Source organism: Aquarana catesbeiana, linkage group LG03 (genome assembly GCF_042186555.1).
Source record: "Aquarana catesbeiana isolate 2022-GZ linkage group LG03, ASM4218655v1, whole genome shotgun sequence".
NCBI lineage: Eukaryota > Metazoa > Chordata > Amphibia > Anura > Ranidae > Aquarana > Aquarana catesbeiana.
In genome coordinates this window covers 310,613,470-310,628,595 of record NC_133326.1, presented here as the reverse complement: position 1 = coordinate 310,628,595, position 15,126 = coordinate 310,613,470, and the positions used below count along the sequence as shown (strand labels likewise).

At 44.2% G+C, this 15,126-nt stretch overlaps 1 protein-coding gene across 3 annotated transcripts in view; it reads left to right on the top strand.

The window, feature by feature from the left end:
• The window catches only part of CFAP54 (cilia and flagella associated protein 54), a 545,361-nt gene that overhangs the window by 42,647 nt on the left and 487,588 nt on the right, over window positions 1–15,126 (top strand). For all 3 annotated transcript variants that reach the window (XM_073620268.1, XM_073620266.1, XM_073620265.1), the window contains exons 5-6: window positions 1,810–1,868; window positions 8,271–8,414. In XM_073620268.1, coding sequence (XP_073476369.1) covers window positions 1,810–1,868; window positions 8,271–8,414 — 203 coding nt within the window. The remainder of the gene's footprint in view (window positions 1–1,809; window positions 1,869–8,270; window positions 8,415–15,126) is intronic.

The window sequence follows — 15,126 nt, the reverse complement described above, 5'->3', positions numbered from 1 at the left end:
TTGGTCTGCAACCACTTTACCACCTTTGTGCCACGTCCTCACCCAGTACAGGTTGAGAACCATGAGGAGTATGAATTACAGTCCATTGTTGACTCCCGTAGGTTCCGTGGGCGCATACAGTACCTGGTGCTTTGGAAAAGGTACGGTCCAGAGGAACGCTCTTGGGTCTCATCCTCGGACGTACATGCCCTTGTACTCCTCCGTGCTTTCCATAGACGTTTTCCCCTCAAACCTGGTGGTCCTCCGAGGGGGAGGAGTCATTGAGGAGGGGGTACTGTCAGTACTGTCTGTACTGACATTCTCTTGTTATGTTTATACCATGGTGGAGGGCTGTTTGTTACTTATGCTGAAGAAAAGCTGTTTATTTTCCTGAATTTGAAAGTGCAATAAAAACTGTTCACTTTTACAAGTGGCTAGCTGATGGTCTGGGCTCTCCAGGTTACACAGCTTATGAAAGTTTCATCTGTTTAACCTGTAAGATGTCTTCTATGTCTTCAGAAGATATTAACTTGGGTGTCCTCTGACCTTCTCTCTCACTGACCTTGCACTGATTTTTAACACTAATGAGCTGCAGGCTGGGTCTTTTCTGCCCTGCAACTCATGTAAAGACGCAGGTTGTGGGACAGTGAATGATGCAGATCTTTGGAGTAAACAAATTAGCACAATTTTAGTTTGGCTAGTTGAGTTTGTAGGATGCCAAGCTCATCGGTAGTTTTCTGGTGTCTCTCTAAAGTTCCCCTAGCCAGCATGTGCATGGTAGGGCTTGCTGGCACTGTCTGGCTGGTGCGTGCACTGTTTTTATGAGATCTGGAACTGTGCTTGGCTACTGTGAGCCGTAGAGGCCTGTACTGTGCATGCAATGGCTGGGAACAGATGTCAGAAAGACAGCAGCCCCTAAATGCGCATGTGTCTACCACATAGCCCAGCTGCTCCTACCACACCCCTACCACACACATTGAGAGCACTTCCAAAGGGAAAGAAAAAGGCATAAAAATATAAGGTTTGGGGGCACAAAGAAATTTAAAAATATTTTACACTATTTGAGTGGTGAATATTCTAAAGGACAGTTTTATTAAGGTTATTTTTTATTTAAGGATTAATACTGCTTTAAAAAGCCACATACTGTAAGTTATTAAACAAAAAATTTAAAAGGACAAACGTACTGCCTAGGAAAGGACATGAGGATGTAAGGGAAGGTTTGGAGTTTAAAATAAAATTTGGTAAACAAAAACTAGTAAATTTGTTACCAGACTTATATTTTTTAATCTCTATATTATGGTAATGAGTATCTAAATACCTTTATGTGTGTCTCTATCAATCAACTATTTACAGCAGTTACTATAGGTTGTTGTATGAACAGCTTTCTGAATGAAAATGAAACTGTCAGAGCAGCTTTTGTGTAAATCACAACTTTTTTACTTCTCCTTCAGCTTCCGAACATTGCTTAATGTCTATAAGGCTAGGTGTGTGGAAATCTTACTCTAGGAGTCAAGGCTGTTGGTCTCTATGAGTAGTGTGGCTGCGCACAGAATTGAAGTGATGTATAGTCCAGGCAGCTTCTCATTAACCAATCATGGTGGACCAATCAATTGTATGGTCCAGATTGATGTTCATTGACCAATCATGGTGGTTCAGCTGGAACACAAATGCCAAATACTCATATGTTTAAAGTATATTTCTGTAAGACAGCAATTTTTTACCTACTATAAACTGTGCAGTATTAATTATTGATTGATTATTAACTTTATGATTTTTTTCTATTTGTGAATTAAGCAATTTCACCCTTTTTTTTTTTTTTTTTTTGCTTAGGTACCCTTCATATATACACGATATGCAGACACTTAATGGTACTAGGACATTCATCACAGGTAGGAAACAATTAACATTGTCACTAAGATACTGTATATTGTCACTCCTAACATGTTATTGCAGATAATATGGAGCATTAGGTGGTACTTGGCCTCATAGGAAAAGTGAACATAATTCATAGGAATTGAATATACATGTTTTGTAAAAATATCAATAGCTGTTTTTCCCAGCTATTGCTTTACTTTCTATAGATTACTAACTTCTGGAGGATATATTTTGATATTCTTTACCTCTGATAACTGTTTGTAGCGCTACCACTGCAGGGGTTGCAGATGACTGGTTTCCCTATTCCTGCACTGCCGGGCGACCAGCTTTTTACACTTTCATCCAGATACAAGGAACAGTCTTTGAGCTTGGTTTTTGTTGTTTATTAAGAGGCAGGTCAATCACAAGCCTTTTGCTACATTTTGCATTTTCACTTTCAATACATTTTTATTGCAGTAATTCAGAATACATGTCGTAACATGAAGAAACAGAGAAATGCACTATTGGCCATTAGGATTGTAGCCACCGATATCATAAGTTTGTTCATAAGCGTGACAAAAACTCCATAAATGTTTGGAGTAGTAAGCCTGTAATATAAAGGTGATCGTAGTTAACTAGAAGGGTTTCGGTGGCTTACATTTTGCTTTTTTTTTTTAACGCTTGAACTTCAGCAGTGTTGCATCAAAATGCATAAGGCTCGAAATACACGGTTCAAATCTGCTGAACTGGTCGAGATTCGAACTGTTAATAGGCAGGCTAAATGTACCAAGTTGGTTACAACCAGCCTGATAATCACTGTCTTCTCCCAGCGGGTATGGCTTCCCCCGCCCACCCCCCTTGCTGGGAGCAGACAATTGCTCATCAAAAGGGATTCCCCTGGCAGCACTGTCTGTGTTGTTGGGGGAATTGTGCAAATTTCTTTCCTGCACCCTGTGGTTGCAGGAAATAAATTCACACTAGTCTAGGGCAACATTTGACAGGGAGCATAAGTCCTTAGAGCGTTGTCCTGTTATCCGATGTCACTCTTCTTTGCACTAGTGGCCAGACAACATTTCATTTATGAGAGTGTCTTAGTTTTGTGTTATAATCATAAAACTTGTATTCCTACCTCATTTCAGTCTTATCTAAAAAGTTATCAAACACCAAAAAGGCATGTTAAATATGTCAGTTTTAAAAGTGGGACATATTGTAATTTGTAATGTAATTCTTTTACAGGATGTTCATTTTTAGACTTCATTGTTTTAGCTAATTTCCTCCCCTGTGTTTAGGGAAGCAGATCAGGTATTTATCTGTTCAAATTAAAATCTATTCAAAAATGATCATTCATAACACACACACAAACACAAACACACTCTCTCTCTGAAATGACATCAAAATCATTTTCATCATGCTCAGATTCAGGGCCGGGACAACGGGTGGGCAGAAGGGACGGCTGCCTTGGGCACTGTGGTATCATGTGAAGTGGGTGGGGGGGGCCACCACAAGGAGATTTAGAGGGGAGGTGGTTTGTGTTGAAAGGGGGAATATGGGGGACTGCAGGGAGTAAGTACTGTTCTAGGAGGGGAAATTGGGGAGGCGGGGGTGCTAAGAGTGGTGATAAGGGGGGGGGGGATTTGTGATAGGTGGGTGATTTGAGGGGAATTTGTGCTAGGAGGGTTGAAATTGGGGGGGTTGTCTACTGGAAAGGGAAGTTTTAGGGGTAGAGGATTTGTGCTAGGAGTGATTTTTTTGTTGGGGGGGGGGCAAATATTTGTGCTGAGATGGGTGATTTTGGCAGTGGGAGTCAGTTTGTACTGGGAGGCGGGGACATTTATGCTTCAAGGGTAAGCATGCAGATTAATGCTCAATGTTTTGGTGGGGAGATTTTTGCTGACACATAAAGCTCATACATCTTGGAGAGGGGAGGGCACAGTTTGGCATGTTCGCCCTGGGCTCTGGATAACCTTGTCCCAGCACTGCTCAGATTCTTCTAGAAGCCCAGTCTTAGTTAGTTCTCTTTAAGCTATGTTAGCCATTTGAGTCCCGGAAGCTATTTTAAAATGACACTGGGATTACATTTGTTTGTCCTAACACCATTTTGAAAACTGCACCCATCACACAAGTGGTTATCATAGCTAAGAAGTATCAAAAACATTTGCCCCAGGGATTTTATGTAGGTCAAGGTGCCAATTAAACATATAGAGTATAAACAGCCATACTCTTTTTATTACAAATATCCAATAAAAAAAGTAAAAAAAAAAAAAAAAGTGCACCAAAGCAAGACAAAAATGCTACATGTATTATTTCAAAATGCAATTATATATTTCTACATGCTGCAGTACAAACTACATTTATAAAATAACTCCACAGGGTGGAAAACATCATAATCTCAATGCGTTTTCTGAAACAGGGTTTACTTTACCAGGAGTTTGATGTTGTTGGTGGGGTGTCTGTAATTAAATCCATAAAGTTAGCAAAAAAAAAAAAAAAGAGGGTAAGAAACAAAAGCTTACTAAACATCCAAAATAGTGGTCAACTCCGTAGATCTACACAAGAGGAGTTTATCTCGGAGGCTGTGGAAACCAGGGAACTCAATGTGTTCAAAGCCAAAGTTCTCTAATGCCATCTGTGACACCATCTATTTAACTTTGGAAGCTATCTTTTTAGACTTGGCAAAACTTGATGCATCTCTATCCTGCTTCTCTGCAGCAGCAAATCGCTCTAATAATAGTGACAACTGACTGGTGACAGTGAACAATAGATCAATATAAGTGATCTTTTGCTGCAGTGACAAATGGACAGGTTGGATTCAGTTTATGTGACTGACCCAGCTTCCCAAAATAAAAGAAAAGGAATAGATTAAAATAAATCAGTTAAAATATGATAAATACTTAATTCAAAAAGTAATTAAGAATTTTTGCAATCGCAGATCTATAAAAATGGAAATATTATGCTTATTCCTGTTCACACAAAAAGTGGTTTACATCCAAGCCATTTTTTACCTTAAAGCGGTTCTGAATCAAAAACTTTTTTCAACCGTAATGCATTAAGTACATTAAGGTAAAAAACATTATAGCACTTGCTGTGCACCAATCCCCCCCCCTGCTCAGGCCCCAAACACTTACCTGAGTCCTCTTTATCGATCCAGCGCTGTGCCTGGCTGCAGTTCTTCTCTCTCTGCTCTCACGGGCTACACTGAGAGCAGTGGGAGCCGTTGGTTCCTACTGCTGTCAGTCAAATCCTGTGAGGAGGGAGCAGGGGGCATGGCCTAGCACTGCTGTGTACATCTGTGGACACAAACAGCCTGGCTTGGCAGTGCGCCCACACATGTGCTCTCATAGCACATGGCTTGTTATGGGGCACACGTAAGGGAGGAGGAGCAGAGAGCGCCATTGTGGGACTCCAGAATAGGAGGTACACCACTGCTCTGTGCACTACCATTGCACAGAGCAGGTCAGTATAACAAGTTTATTATTTTAATTGAAAGAATTTATCACCACCTTAATTTATCTTAGTGTTACACTCACAATTTATGCAAGATGTTTTTTTTTTCCTGAGTGGTAAGCATTGAATATAGCATTTCAATGTAGATCTCCTTGATTAAAAGGTGATCTTTCAGTTTTAGTTATAATATTCTGTCTGCTACACTAAATCACACTTATCACACTTATGTGATATCTTTTTAGCCAAAAGACTTTATAATATTTTTATATATATTTTTTTGTTTTTACTTTCTTCCTAATTAAAATAAAAAAACAAAAAGGTTTGTGTCCAAGTTTGCTACTATATATACAGTAGCCTCTATATGACTGTATAAAATGGCAGAATAAAATACAAAAGTTAATATTTAAGGTAAGAAACGAATGTATATAAAAAATGTAATAAAGAAAAAATGCTGTGGGCCGCATGCAAGGCAAAGTACCAAATTCATATAATGCTGGTCCCTGCAGCTGCTCATAATTGTCTTCTTTTTGCTTCCCCTCTATGCCATTTGCCTGGGGGGGAGGTTCAAAAGAAGAAGCCCAATTTAAAGCGTTTGTTTCCCCAACACTTTATATTCCTGAGATGTGGTTGCTGTACCATGTGCAGTACTTGTATGATAAAGTCTCCTGTTCTCTTTGTATTGCTTCCTTTATGTGAAATCCCTGGTGTTCCTACCAGTCCCTCTGCTTTCATATTAAAAACTGACCACACTATGCAGGACAGCACACCATGTTCAGTTCTCCAGCTATGCTGGGAATTTCGCCTGCTCTCCTCCAATGATTATACTTATCCTGACACGCCCCCACTGCACAGCCATTCACTGGGAAGATCAGTGTACTGTTACTGCTCCTCCCCCCAGCTCTTATGCAGCTGAGAACAGAGGGAATGTGATCACTTATAAAAAAAGGGAAAAAAGGTATTTGTTTTTTTTTTTTATATCTATACAAAAAATGTTTTGCCTTTCATTACTATTTTAAACTAAATTAGTTGTTTTACAAGGTGATCGTTTACAATCACTTTAAACTCCATGTCAGGATTTGGAGTTTACACAGGGCTGAGTACTTTCCCTTTGCTCCCATGTAACCTTGCTGGGGCCCTGAACAAGAAATTGACATGCAGGAGGAAAGGGAATAAGTCAGATTTTTCCCTAATAGCTAAATACACTAGGTATGTCACTTGGCTTGTTTCTGGAGATACGAGAATGCAAAGGGAAAGCGAGAATAAGCAGCTGCAGCAGTGGGTGGCATTAAGGTGAACCTGTTGCATTACACTGCTTTGGCAGGTACATTTTAAGATGGGAAGAGTGGAAAAATCTCTAGGACTAAAATGGTTGAAGTGGAACGTCAGTCATTTTTTCAACTTTCCATCTATTACATTTTCTGCCCTTGTTGTTTTAACTTTGGATAGTAAAATATTTTTTTGCTGCTAGTAAATACCTTATATAGCCCACTTCCTGTTTCTTTTCTGGTCATTAGCCTAGGCTTATGACATCATGCACAGCTCACTCTCACGAGAGTTTGCTAGGAAGGGAGGGGGGTGAGTCATAAGAGGGCCGAGAGCTGCAGAGCTGGAGGTGTGCCTCTGTAAATCCAGGAAGTGAACAGGCAGCAGCTTCAGCTGCCCACAGTTAAAATGGATGCAGCCAGATTCAGTGGAGGGGGATTTCTGCAGCAAACTTGGCAAGTACAGAATCACAGTATATATAAAATAATATGCAAAGTGGTTGGAGGGAAGCTTCAGAATGGCAAAGATGTTTTTATTACAAATTATGTGAGCAGACTGTGGTTCCCCTTTAAGAAGAAGGGGAGATCAAAACTATGGAAGTGCCTACCCCTGCATTGAAACACAAAGAGGAAACATTTCATAAAACACATATTTTTACAGGCTTTCAAAATATTGGTCAATCCTTGAATGCTGACCAATATTGCTTTACTTTTTTGCTAGCCAGAGACTGTGTATGCCTCACCACCGTATAACCGCCTGCTAGAGTTATCCTGCCCAACCCTTCAAAATTCCTACTACTGACTGCCTAGGTGCAATCATCACGTAGTCTATGTTTTCATGAGGTTAATTTTTTTGTGCTAAAAATTGCAAGGAAAAAAACATTGAAAGGAGGAAGGCGGGTAGTCACACAGCTCTAAATTGTTTAAATTTGTCATGTCAATAGGCACAGGGATCATATATAGGCATTTTTAAAATTTTTTTTTTTTTTTTTTTTTTTTTACATTTTTCACCAAATGTATTTTTTTTTTTTTGTTCAAATAATGTTCCATAATGACACATAAGGAGGGTTAATTACAGCAAATATATGGCAATGGATTATGTAAATTGGATATGATGATTATCATGCATTGATACAAATACAAGCATCTTATCATAGAAACATAGAGAGAAAGAGAGCGCGTGGAGTCAAACATAATTATTTTTTATAAAATTTCACATAGATTGTGTTATATGAAATTCATAGGACGTGAAGTCATACTCCTAACTTTAGGTTTAGGAGCAGTCAGAAGGTGATGTTTCCCATGCACACGATGTGCAATAAATCAGCTCTTGAACAGTCACGAATATGGATGAGGATCGTGAACCATACGGATATTTTTATGCCATAAAACAAATTCAGGTCATCAGTTTCTGTCTGCCAAGGCTTTCATGAGAGATGCAATCTTGTGCTTGAATTCTAAAACCTCATCTAATGGGGACCTCTAGTGGAAAAGGTAGGGAATGTGCGACATGAAGAACCTCCGGTAGTGTTTGCTTTCCTGATCTTTGCAAACACTTTTATCAGAGCCTATATAAAATAATAAATCTAACTGTTAGGTTGTAATGCATTTACAGCATCATTTACTAGATAGTGACACTAAATGAATTTGTTATTGTCATTCTGGGCCAATAAATGGCAAATCTTTGTTAGCAGAGTAAACATTGTACCTTGTGTATCTCTTTATTTAAAGGCTCTAGAGTTCCTCTTATGGGCAAGTGTGTGTATGGAATCATCGGTTCCCCTGCTGTCACTTCACTATCTGAAATGGAGGGCGACACTCTACACTGCTGTGTGCCAGTGCTACTTTGACTGCCGAGAAGGAGTTCATGGAGAGGTAAAGTGCAATTTCCATATGCTAGAGGCACTGCAATGGCTTTCCTGCTAGCGATGGCTAAAACTGGTACTTTCTCATTTAGGCTTAGTTTCAGTTTCCTTTTGATAAAAAAATAATACTAACCTTTGTAAAATAAAAGGATTTCGATTTTTTTTATTTTTTTTTATTAGTGATACATTTTTTGTATACCAGGGCTGGAAGAAAAAAAAAGATCTTCCTTGGTTATAGCAACCAGTGGGATTGCAGCTTTCAGTGCAGGTCAGCAAACTAAGGAACAATCTTTTTGGATGTAAATTGCAAAGTTAATAGCCAGGTCTATGACCTTACATTCCCCTACTGTAGTTAAGTAATACAACCATGTCACCCACCTGCTCCCAGCACAATTTCCCTGTATTTTTGAGGTTATGACTTTGCTCACTCTGGCCTCCAGTGTTAGATTGGCAGTTCTGTGGAATGTAGTAGTGCCTAATTAATTCAGACTGTTGGCCCTTCTTTCACCATTCCAAGGGCTGGCTCACACCACATGCAGTCCAGTGCCTTTTTTTTTGCATCAGAAAACACATGTATGGTAAGTTACATGGATTTCAATGGCAAAGTTTACACCATTGCAGTGTTACATATTTAGTCAGGTTGAAAAAAGACACAAGTCCATCCAGTTCAACCTTAAAAACAGTGTGTTCCAGTCAGTGTTGTATTTTGGTTTTGTGCTGCCATGGGCAAGATTAAAATCTGGTGCCACCTCCCCATGTAGTGGTATGGTGAGGTGTGACCCCCCCCCCAGTGTAGTGGTACGAACAGGTGTGACCCCCCCCCATGTAGTGATATGGACAGGTTTGACCCCCCCCCCCACAATGTAGTGATATGGACAGGTTTGACCCCCCCCCCCCAATGTAGTGGTATGGACAGGTGTGACCCTCCCCACCCCATTCTTATGTAGTGGTGCGGTCAGATGTGATGTTGACTGTCCCATGTCTCACCTCCCCCTTGCCGGTATGATGCTGACCCCGTCTGGTTTCTTCCAGAACCTCCTTCGCACCGGTGACTCTCGGCAGCCTGAGCGGTCAGCGCTCCACCATGGACTTGGTGCGAGAGGTGTTGGTCTCCTGGGTCCCCCCGGTGTGGTGAAGTCCGGAAAGGAGAGAGAGATGAGCCGAAATTCTGGGATTGGTCGGGCTGGTGTCCCCCCATCAGCTGGCCCGGGCCAGCTTTTACCTGGGCACCGGGGACTGGTGGAGGAGCCTGCCATACATTTCCCAGATTCTGGAATTGTCTGCCTGGATAACTCTGGAGAGCAGAAAATCACAGATCTCCACCTTCACCAACCACCAATACAGGGGTTTCATAGTGTAGCACCCTCTAGTTAGTAAGTGCTAGAAGTGAGGATTTTGACAGGATAGGAAAATTTGGACAGTCCTAGCTGGTGGCTAGGCCTGTTTGTTTTCATTCTGGGCTGGAAGTGGCTCAGGGAAAGAGTTGGGTGACTGACAGGTGACATCACCATCACCTCCCCCTTCCTTGTAAAGGGTACTGGAAGGAGAGAAGGGGAGGAGAGGTGGAGCTGCCTGAGGTATCAGGAAAGCCTTGACCAATCCCCAACTTGGATTGGCAGGGGGCAGGCCTCCTTAAATACCTGTGGTCAGCACAGCTGGGGAGGAGTTATCGGGTGGAAGAGCTGAGGTGAGAGGGTGTGGAGGCTGTCGGGCTCGCAGGGAGCTCCCCAGTCTGGAGGGTGGGGGGGACCCTGGGCTGGGGCTCGGGTGCATCCGGGAGGAGTGAAAAGATCCTGGAATCAGAGGCACATGAGAGAGCAGAAAAGAGGACAACAGGAGAGAACACGCTAAGAGTCTCCAGGAGGACTACAGGTCACAGCTAGGAGGGCTGGTGAGTGAGCACAGTCGGAAGGACTGGGGAGGCACGCCTGAGAAAACTGGGAGATTGCAGTTTGAGAGATGGGTCCAGAACCAGTGGAGAGAGGACTGCGGAGAAGTGCAGTGGAAAGGGATCTTTGCAGTCGGGCTGGCTGGCAGGGCCTGAAGAAAGCTATCTGGGAGTGGTAGCTGAGCACAGGACAGCTAGCATCTGGACTATTCTACACCACAGGGGCCCGAGGTCCCTGCCCGCAAAAGGCAGTTCAGTGAGGCCTGGCAGAAGTAGCGTCAGGCCTACCCATGCGGTGCTCTCGCTGGTCTGGAGAAGTGATAGTCTACAGCAAGGGAAGCAGTGGCGGTGCGTCCATAAGGGCGCATGGGCACTGCACCCTCTCTCCTGCCACCCCCTCTACCACCAATAGATAGGTTCATGCATTGCATGAATCTATCTATGGCCGCCGCTGCCACCCCCTATTCAGGCGCCCAGACCCTTTTCAGGCGCCGGACGCCTGAATTACAGCGGCGGGGGGTGTTTTTGAAGCACCTGATTAGAGCCATAGGGTCTAATAGGCGTAAAAAAAGGTGACCTGCGAGCGCCATGCTGGGCGCTCGCAGGTCACTCAGCTGTGTTAGAAAAGCAAATTAATATTCGCTTTCCTAACATTAAACCTCCCCTCTGCCAATCAGGTGCTCGGATCTGTTGCCCGTCACCTGATTGGCTGAAACAACAGGCTTTGTGATTGGATGACTATGAGGCGTCCAATCATAGCAGAGGACGGGAGAAGACATTGAAGAGCTTTCCCACCGCCACCGAGACAGTGGAGTACAGACGGTGGGCGGGGGGCACACTGGCAGCATTTGATATGACATAGTGGCTGCGTTTGATGGGGCACAGTAAGGCTGCATTTGATGGGGATAGTGAGGCTGCATTTGATGGCACAGTGGGAGCGTTTGATGGGCCCAGTGGGAGCGTTTGATGGGCCCAGTGGCTGCGTTTGATGGGCCCAGTGGCTGCGTTTGATGGGCCCAGTGGCTGCGTTTGATGGGCCCAGTGGCTGCATTTGATGGGCACAGTGGCGGCAAGTGATGGCACAGTGGCTGTGTTTGATGGTACAGTGGCGGCAATTGATGGGCACAGTGGCTGCGTTTGATGGGCACAGTGGCTGCGTTTGATGGTACAGTGGTGGCAATTGCTAGGCACAGTGGCTGCGTTTGATGGCACAGTGGCTGCGTTTGATGGTACAGTGGCGGCAATTGCTAGGCACAGTGGCTGCGTTTGATGGCACAGTGGCTGCTATTGATGGGTACAGTGGCAGGAATTGATGGGCACAGTGGCTTCGTTTGATGGCACAGTGGCTTCGTTTGATGGCACAGTGGCTGTGATTGATGGTACAGTGAGGCTGCAATTGATGAGGTTTTTTTTTTCAGAATTTTTCAGTTTGTTTGCACCCCCCCCAAAAATTTTGAGCACCAGCCGCAACTGAAGGGAAGTGCTGGTGAAGGAACAGTCTGCAGCAAGTGAAGTGTTGAAGGAGGAACAGTGTGCAGCAAGTGAAGTGCTGGAGAGAAGATTGAGGTGTATGTACAGGGAGTGTACATAGTAGTCTCAATTGATGGATATACAATTCGCAATTGATTGTTCTGCATCCTACAATTGACTGATATACAATTCACAATTGATTGTTCTGCAACCTACAATTGATTGATCCATAATTCCCTAATACCCAGCCAAGTTTAATCCCCTCAATAAAACAAAACAAAACAAGCTATGGACTGGTCTGTGTTACTGAGTGACTGTAAGGTGAATGCAGAGCTGGGCAGGGTGACAGGTGAACCACAACTTTCAGCAACCCCCAAGGAGGCATGGCTACAATAGATTCAATAGAGGGCAGAGCCAGGGGCGTACCTAGAGCATTTGGCACCCGGGGAGGATTCTATATCTTGGATCCCCCCTTTACTGATCATGCCTGTACGCACTAAGCCCCCTTCATACCTGTATACACTCAGCCTCTTTCTCACACCTCTACGCACTTAGCCCACCCACACACCTGTATGCATTGAGCCTACCTCACACCTCCACGCACTCAGCCCACCCACACACCTGTATGCATTGAGCCTACCTCACACCTCCACGCACTCAGCCCACCCACACACCTGTATGCAATCAGCCCCCCTCACATCTCTACGCACTAAGTCCCTTCCTCACACCTCTATGCATTCAGTCCCCCCCATACCTCTACACACTCTGCCCCCTCACACCTCTACGCACTCAGCCCACCCACACACCTGAATGCATTCAGCCCCCCTCACACCTCTACGCATTCAGTCCCTTCCTCACACCTCTATGCATTCAGTCCCTTCCTCATACCTCTATGCACTCAGCCCCCCTCTCACCTCTATGCACTCAGTCCCCCCCTCACCTCTATGCACTCAGTCCCCCCCTCACCTCTATGCACTCAGCCCCCCTCTCACCTCTATGCACTCAGCCCCCCTCTCACCTCTACGCACTCACTTTTGTGCTCCTGCTCCTCATTCCAGCATCTGGGTGTTGGCTGTTGCATTCTCCCTGTCTGTGTTCACCTGCAATATGGTCAGTCACCTGTTATGGGCAAACCGAATACTCTCTCCCTTGCTTGTGATAGAGACAGTATACCTGCATTGTTCCTGTTCAAGCCTCCCGTTTGTCTGCCCTATTTTGCTAATCTGGATTTCCCTGTGTATGACCTGTATCGGATATTGAACTATTGCCTGAACTCAGTCTGCCTTTTACCTGGACTGTCATAGAACTACGTTATCCATCTGCTAACGGCAAGCAGTCTGTTTTGTTTCCTCTGTTCGCATCTGCCCTGGCGTGGTGGCCAGGCACTATAGCATTGTGTATAAGTCCTGGGGGCAACCAAGTACCGGTAGGCCTGCTTGCTTTAAGGGAAAGGGGGCTGCTATAGGTGAAGCACACAGTAGCTAGCTATAGTGTCTGACCACCTGCGTTGGGGTAGACGTGACATTATTACAAGCCTTTAACAGAAAAAATTCTGTCAAGGTGGACTCTACACAGGCTTGGTTATTTGCTGAGAAAATTTTCAAACTAACACGCCAAGTCCAGGATCTGTCTGTGTGTGCAAACGCACCTCCAGCAGTAACGCTGCAACCAGAGCCCAAAGTTAACCCGCCTGACCGTTTTTCTGGTGACCCTCATATGTTTCCCAACTTTAAAAATAATTGTATGCTATACTTTAAGCTTAAACCACACTCCTGATTATTACATAGTTGCAGGGGGATCCCCAGTCTTGGACATTTTGTGTCCCCACAGATGACCCAGTCAGAGGGTCAGTTGAAGCCTTAGGTTTACTATATGATGATCCTAACCATGCCCATTCCGCTGAAGCTAACCTTAGGTCATTACGTCAGGTAAATGCACCGCTGAACAATACTGTTCTGATTTCTGCCACTGGGCACCTGACTCTGGGTGGAATGACCCAGCTCTAAGAAGTCAGTTCTGGTTAGGCTTATCAGACTCCATCAAAGACTCCTTAGTACACTACCAAAGTCATTAAATGAAGCCATTCAAGTAGCCATGCGTATATAGACAGGCGTTTAGGTGAAAGGCGTACAGAGAGGTTTGTTTCTTTGCCCCCCAGTATGCCGCCTACCTCTTCTTCATTTCCTGAGCCCTCTCAAACTATCCAGGAGGATGAGCCCATGCAAATTAGTGCTACCCATTTATCCCCTGGGGAAAAGGCTAGAAGGATATCTTAGGTACTCTGCTTATATTGTGGCAACCACGGCCACTTTGTCTCTGGCTGTCCTAATGAGCCAAGAAACACGTCTAGTGCGGGTGGGGTCCGCTTCTATAGATAATACTGTGTCTGTTTTCCTCAGAAATAAATTATTTGTTCCTGCACAACTTAGCTCTGCGAAGTTTTCTCATCACCTCTCACCATTCATAGATTCTGGTGCTGCTAGCAATTTCATTGATAGGGACCTAGTACACCGTCTACAGATTCCGGTCACTATGGTGCACAGACTCTTCTCAGTCCTAGCTGTTGATAATTCTCCCTTGTCCATGGGCCTGGTGACCTTGTGCACTGTACCTATTACCCCGACCATTAGAGAATTTCATAGGGAGACAATCAGCTTTTACTTGATCTCATCTCCTGCTTATCCCCTTATCTTAGAGTATCCCTGGCTTAAACATCACAACCCACACATAGACTAGGCTGCAGAGGAGATTGGGTCCTGGTCCCAGACCTGCATCCAGAATTGCAGTAAAAATGCTGACCAGTTGCCCATTTATAACTCTTGTGTGGCCAGTACCAGTCGCGTGCCTTTATTACCTATTTAGATCCTGATCATGACAGTGTTTCCAAATGTGACTACAGTTTACATAACCATGTGCCTTTTATACGACTCTGTTATAACAAAAGATGCTGACAAGTCTATTGAATTCTCTATAGGTCACCTCTCCAGCCAACTGCCACAGCCTGAACACTCTCCTCCTAGAAACCAAGATTATCAGTTGTCCCGTAGCCTTGAGCCCTGTTTGGAAACTTCCTCTAAGTCCTCAGAATTCAAGTCCCCTGGATTACCCCTACCTTTGCCTGTCGCTAAACTCCTTTGGATGCACAGCCAGGCTAACTTGTCCGCAAGTTCCACTGTCGCTACACCTGGTAATGTGATTCAGACAGTTGCTACACCAGGTGATGCGATTCAGACAGTCGTTACACCCGGTGATGCGATTCAGATAGTTGCTACGCCTGGCGATGCAATTCAGACAGTCGCTTCACCTGGCGATGTGGCCCAGTCGGCAACTGCATCAATTATGCTAGTCCAGCCCATGCCCATTG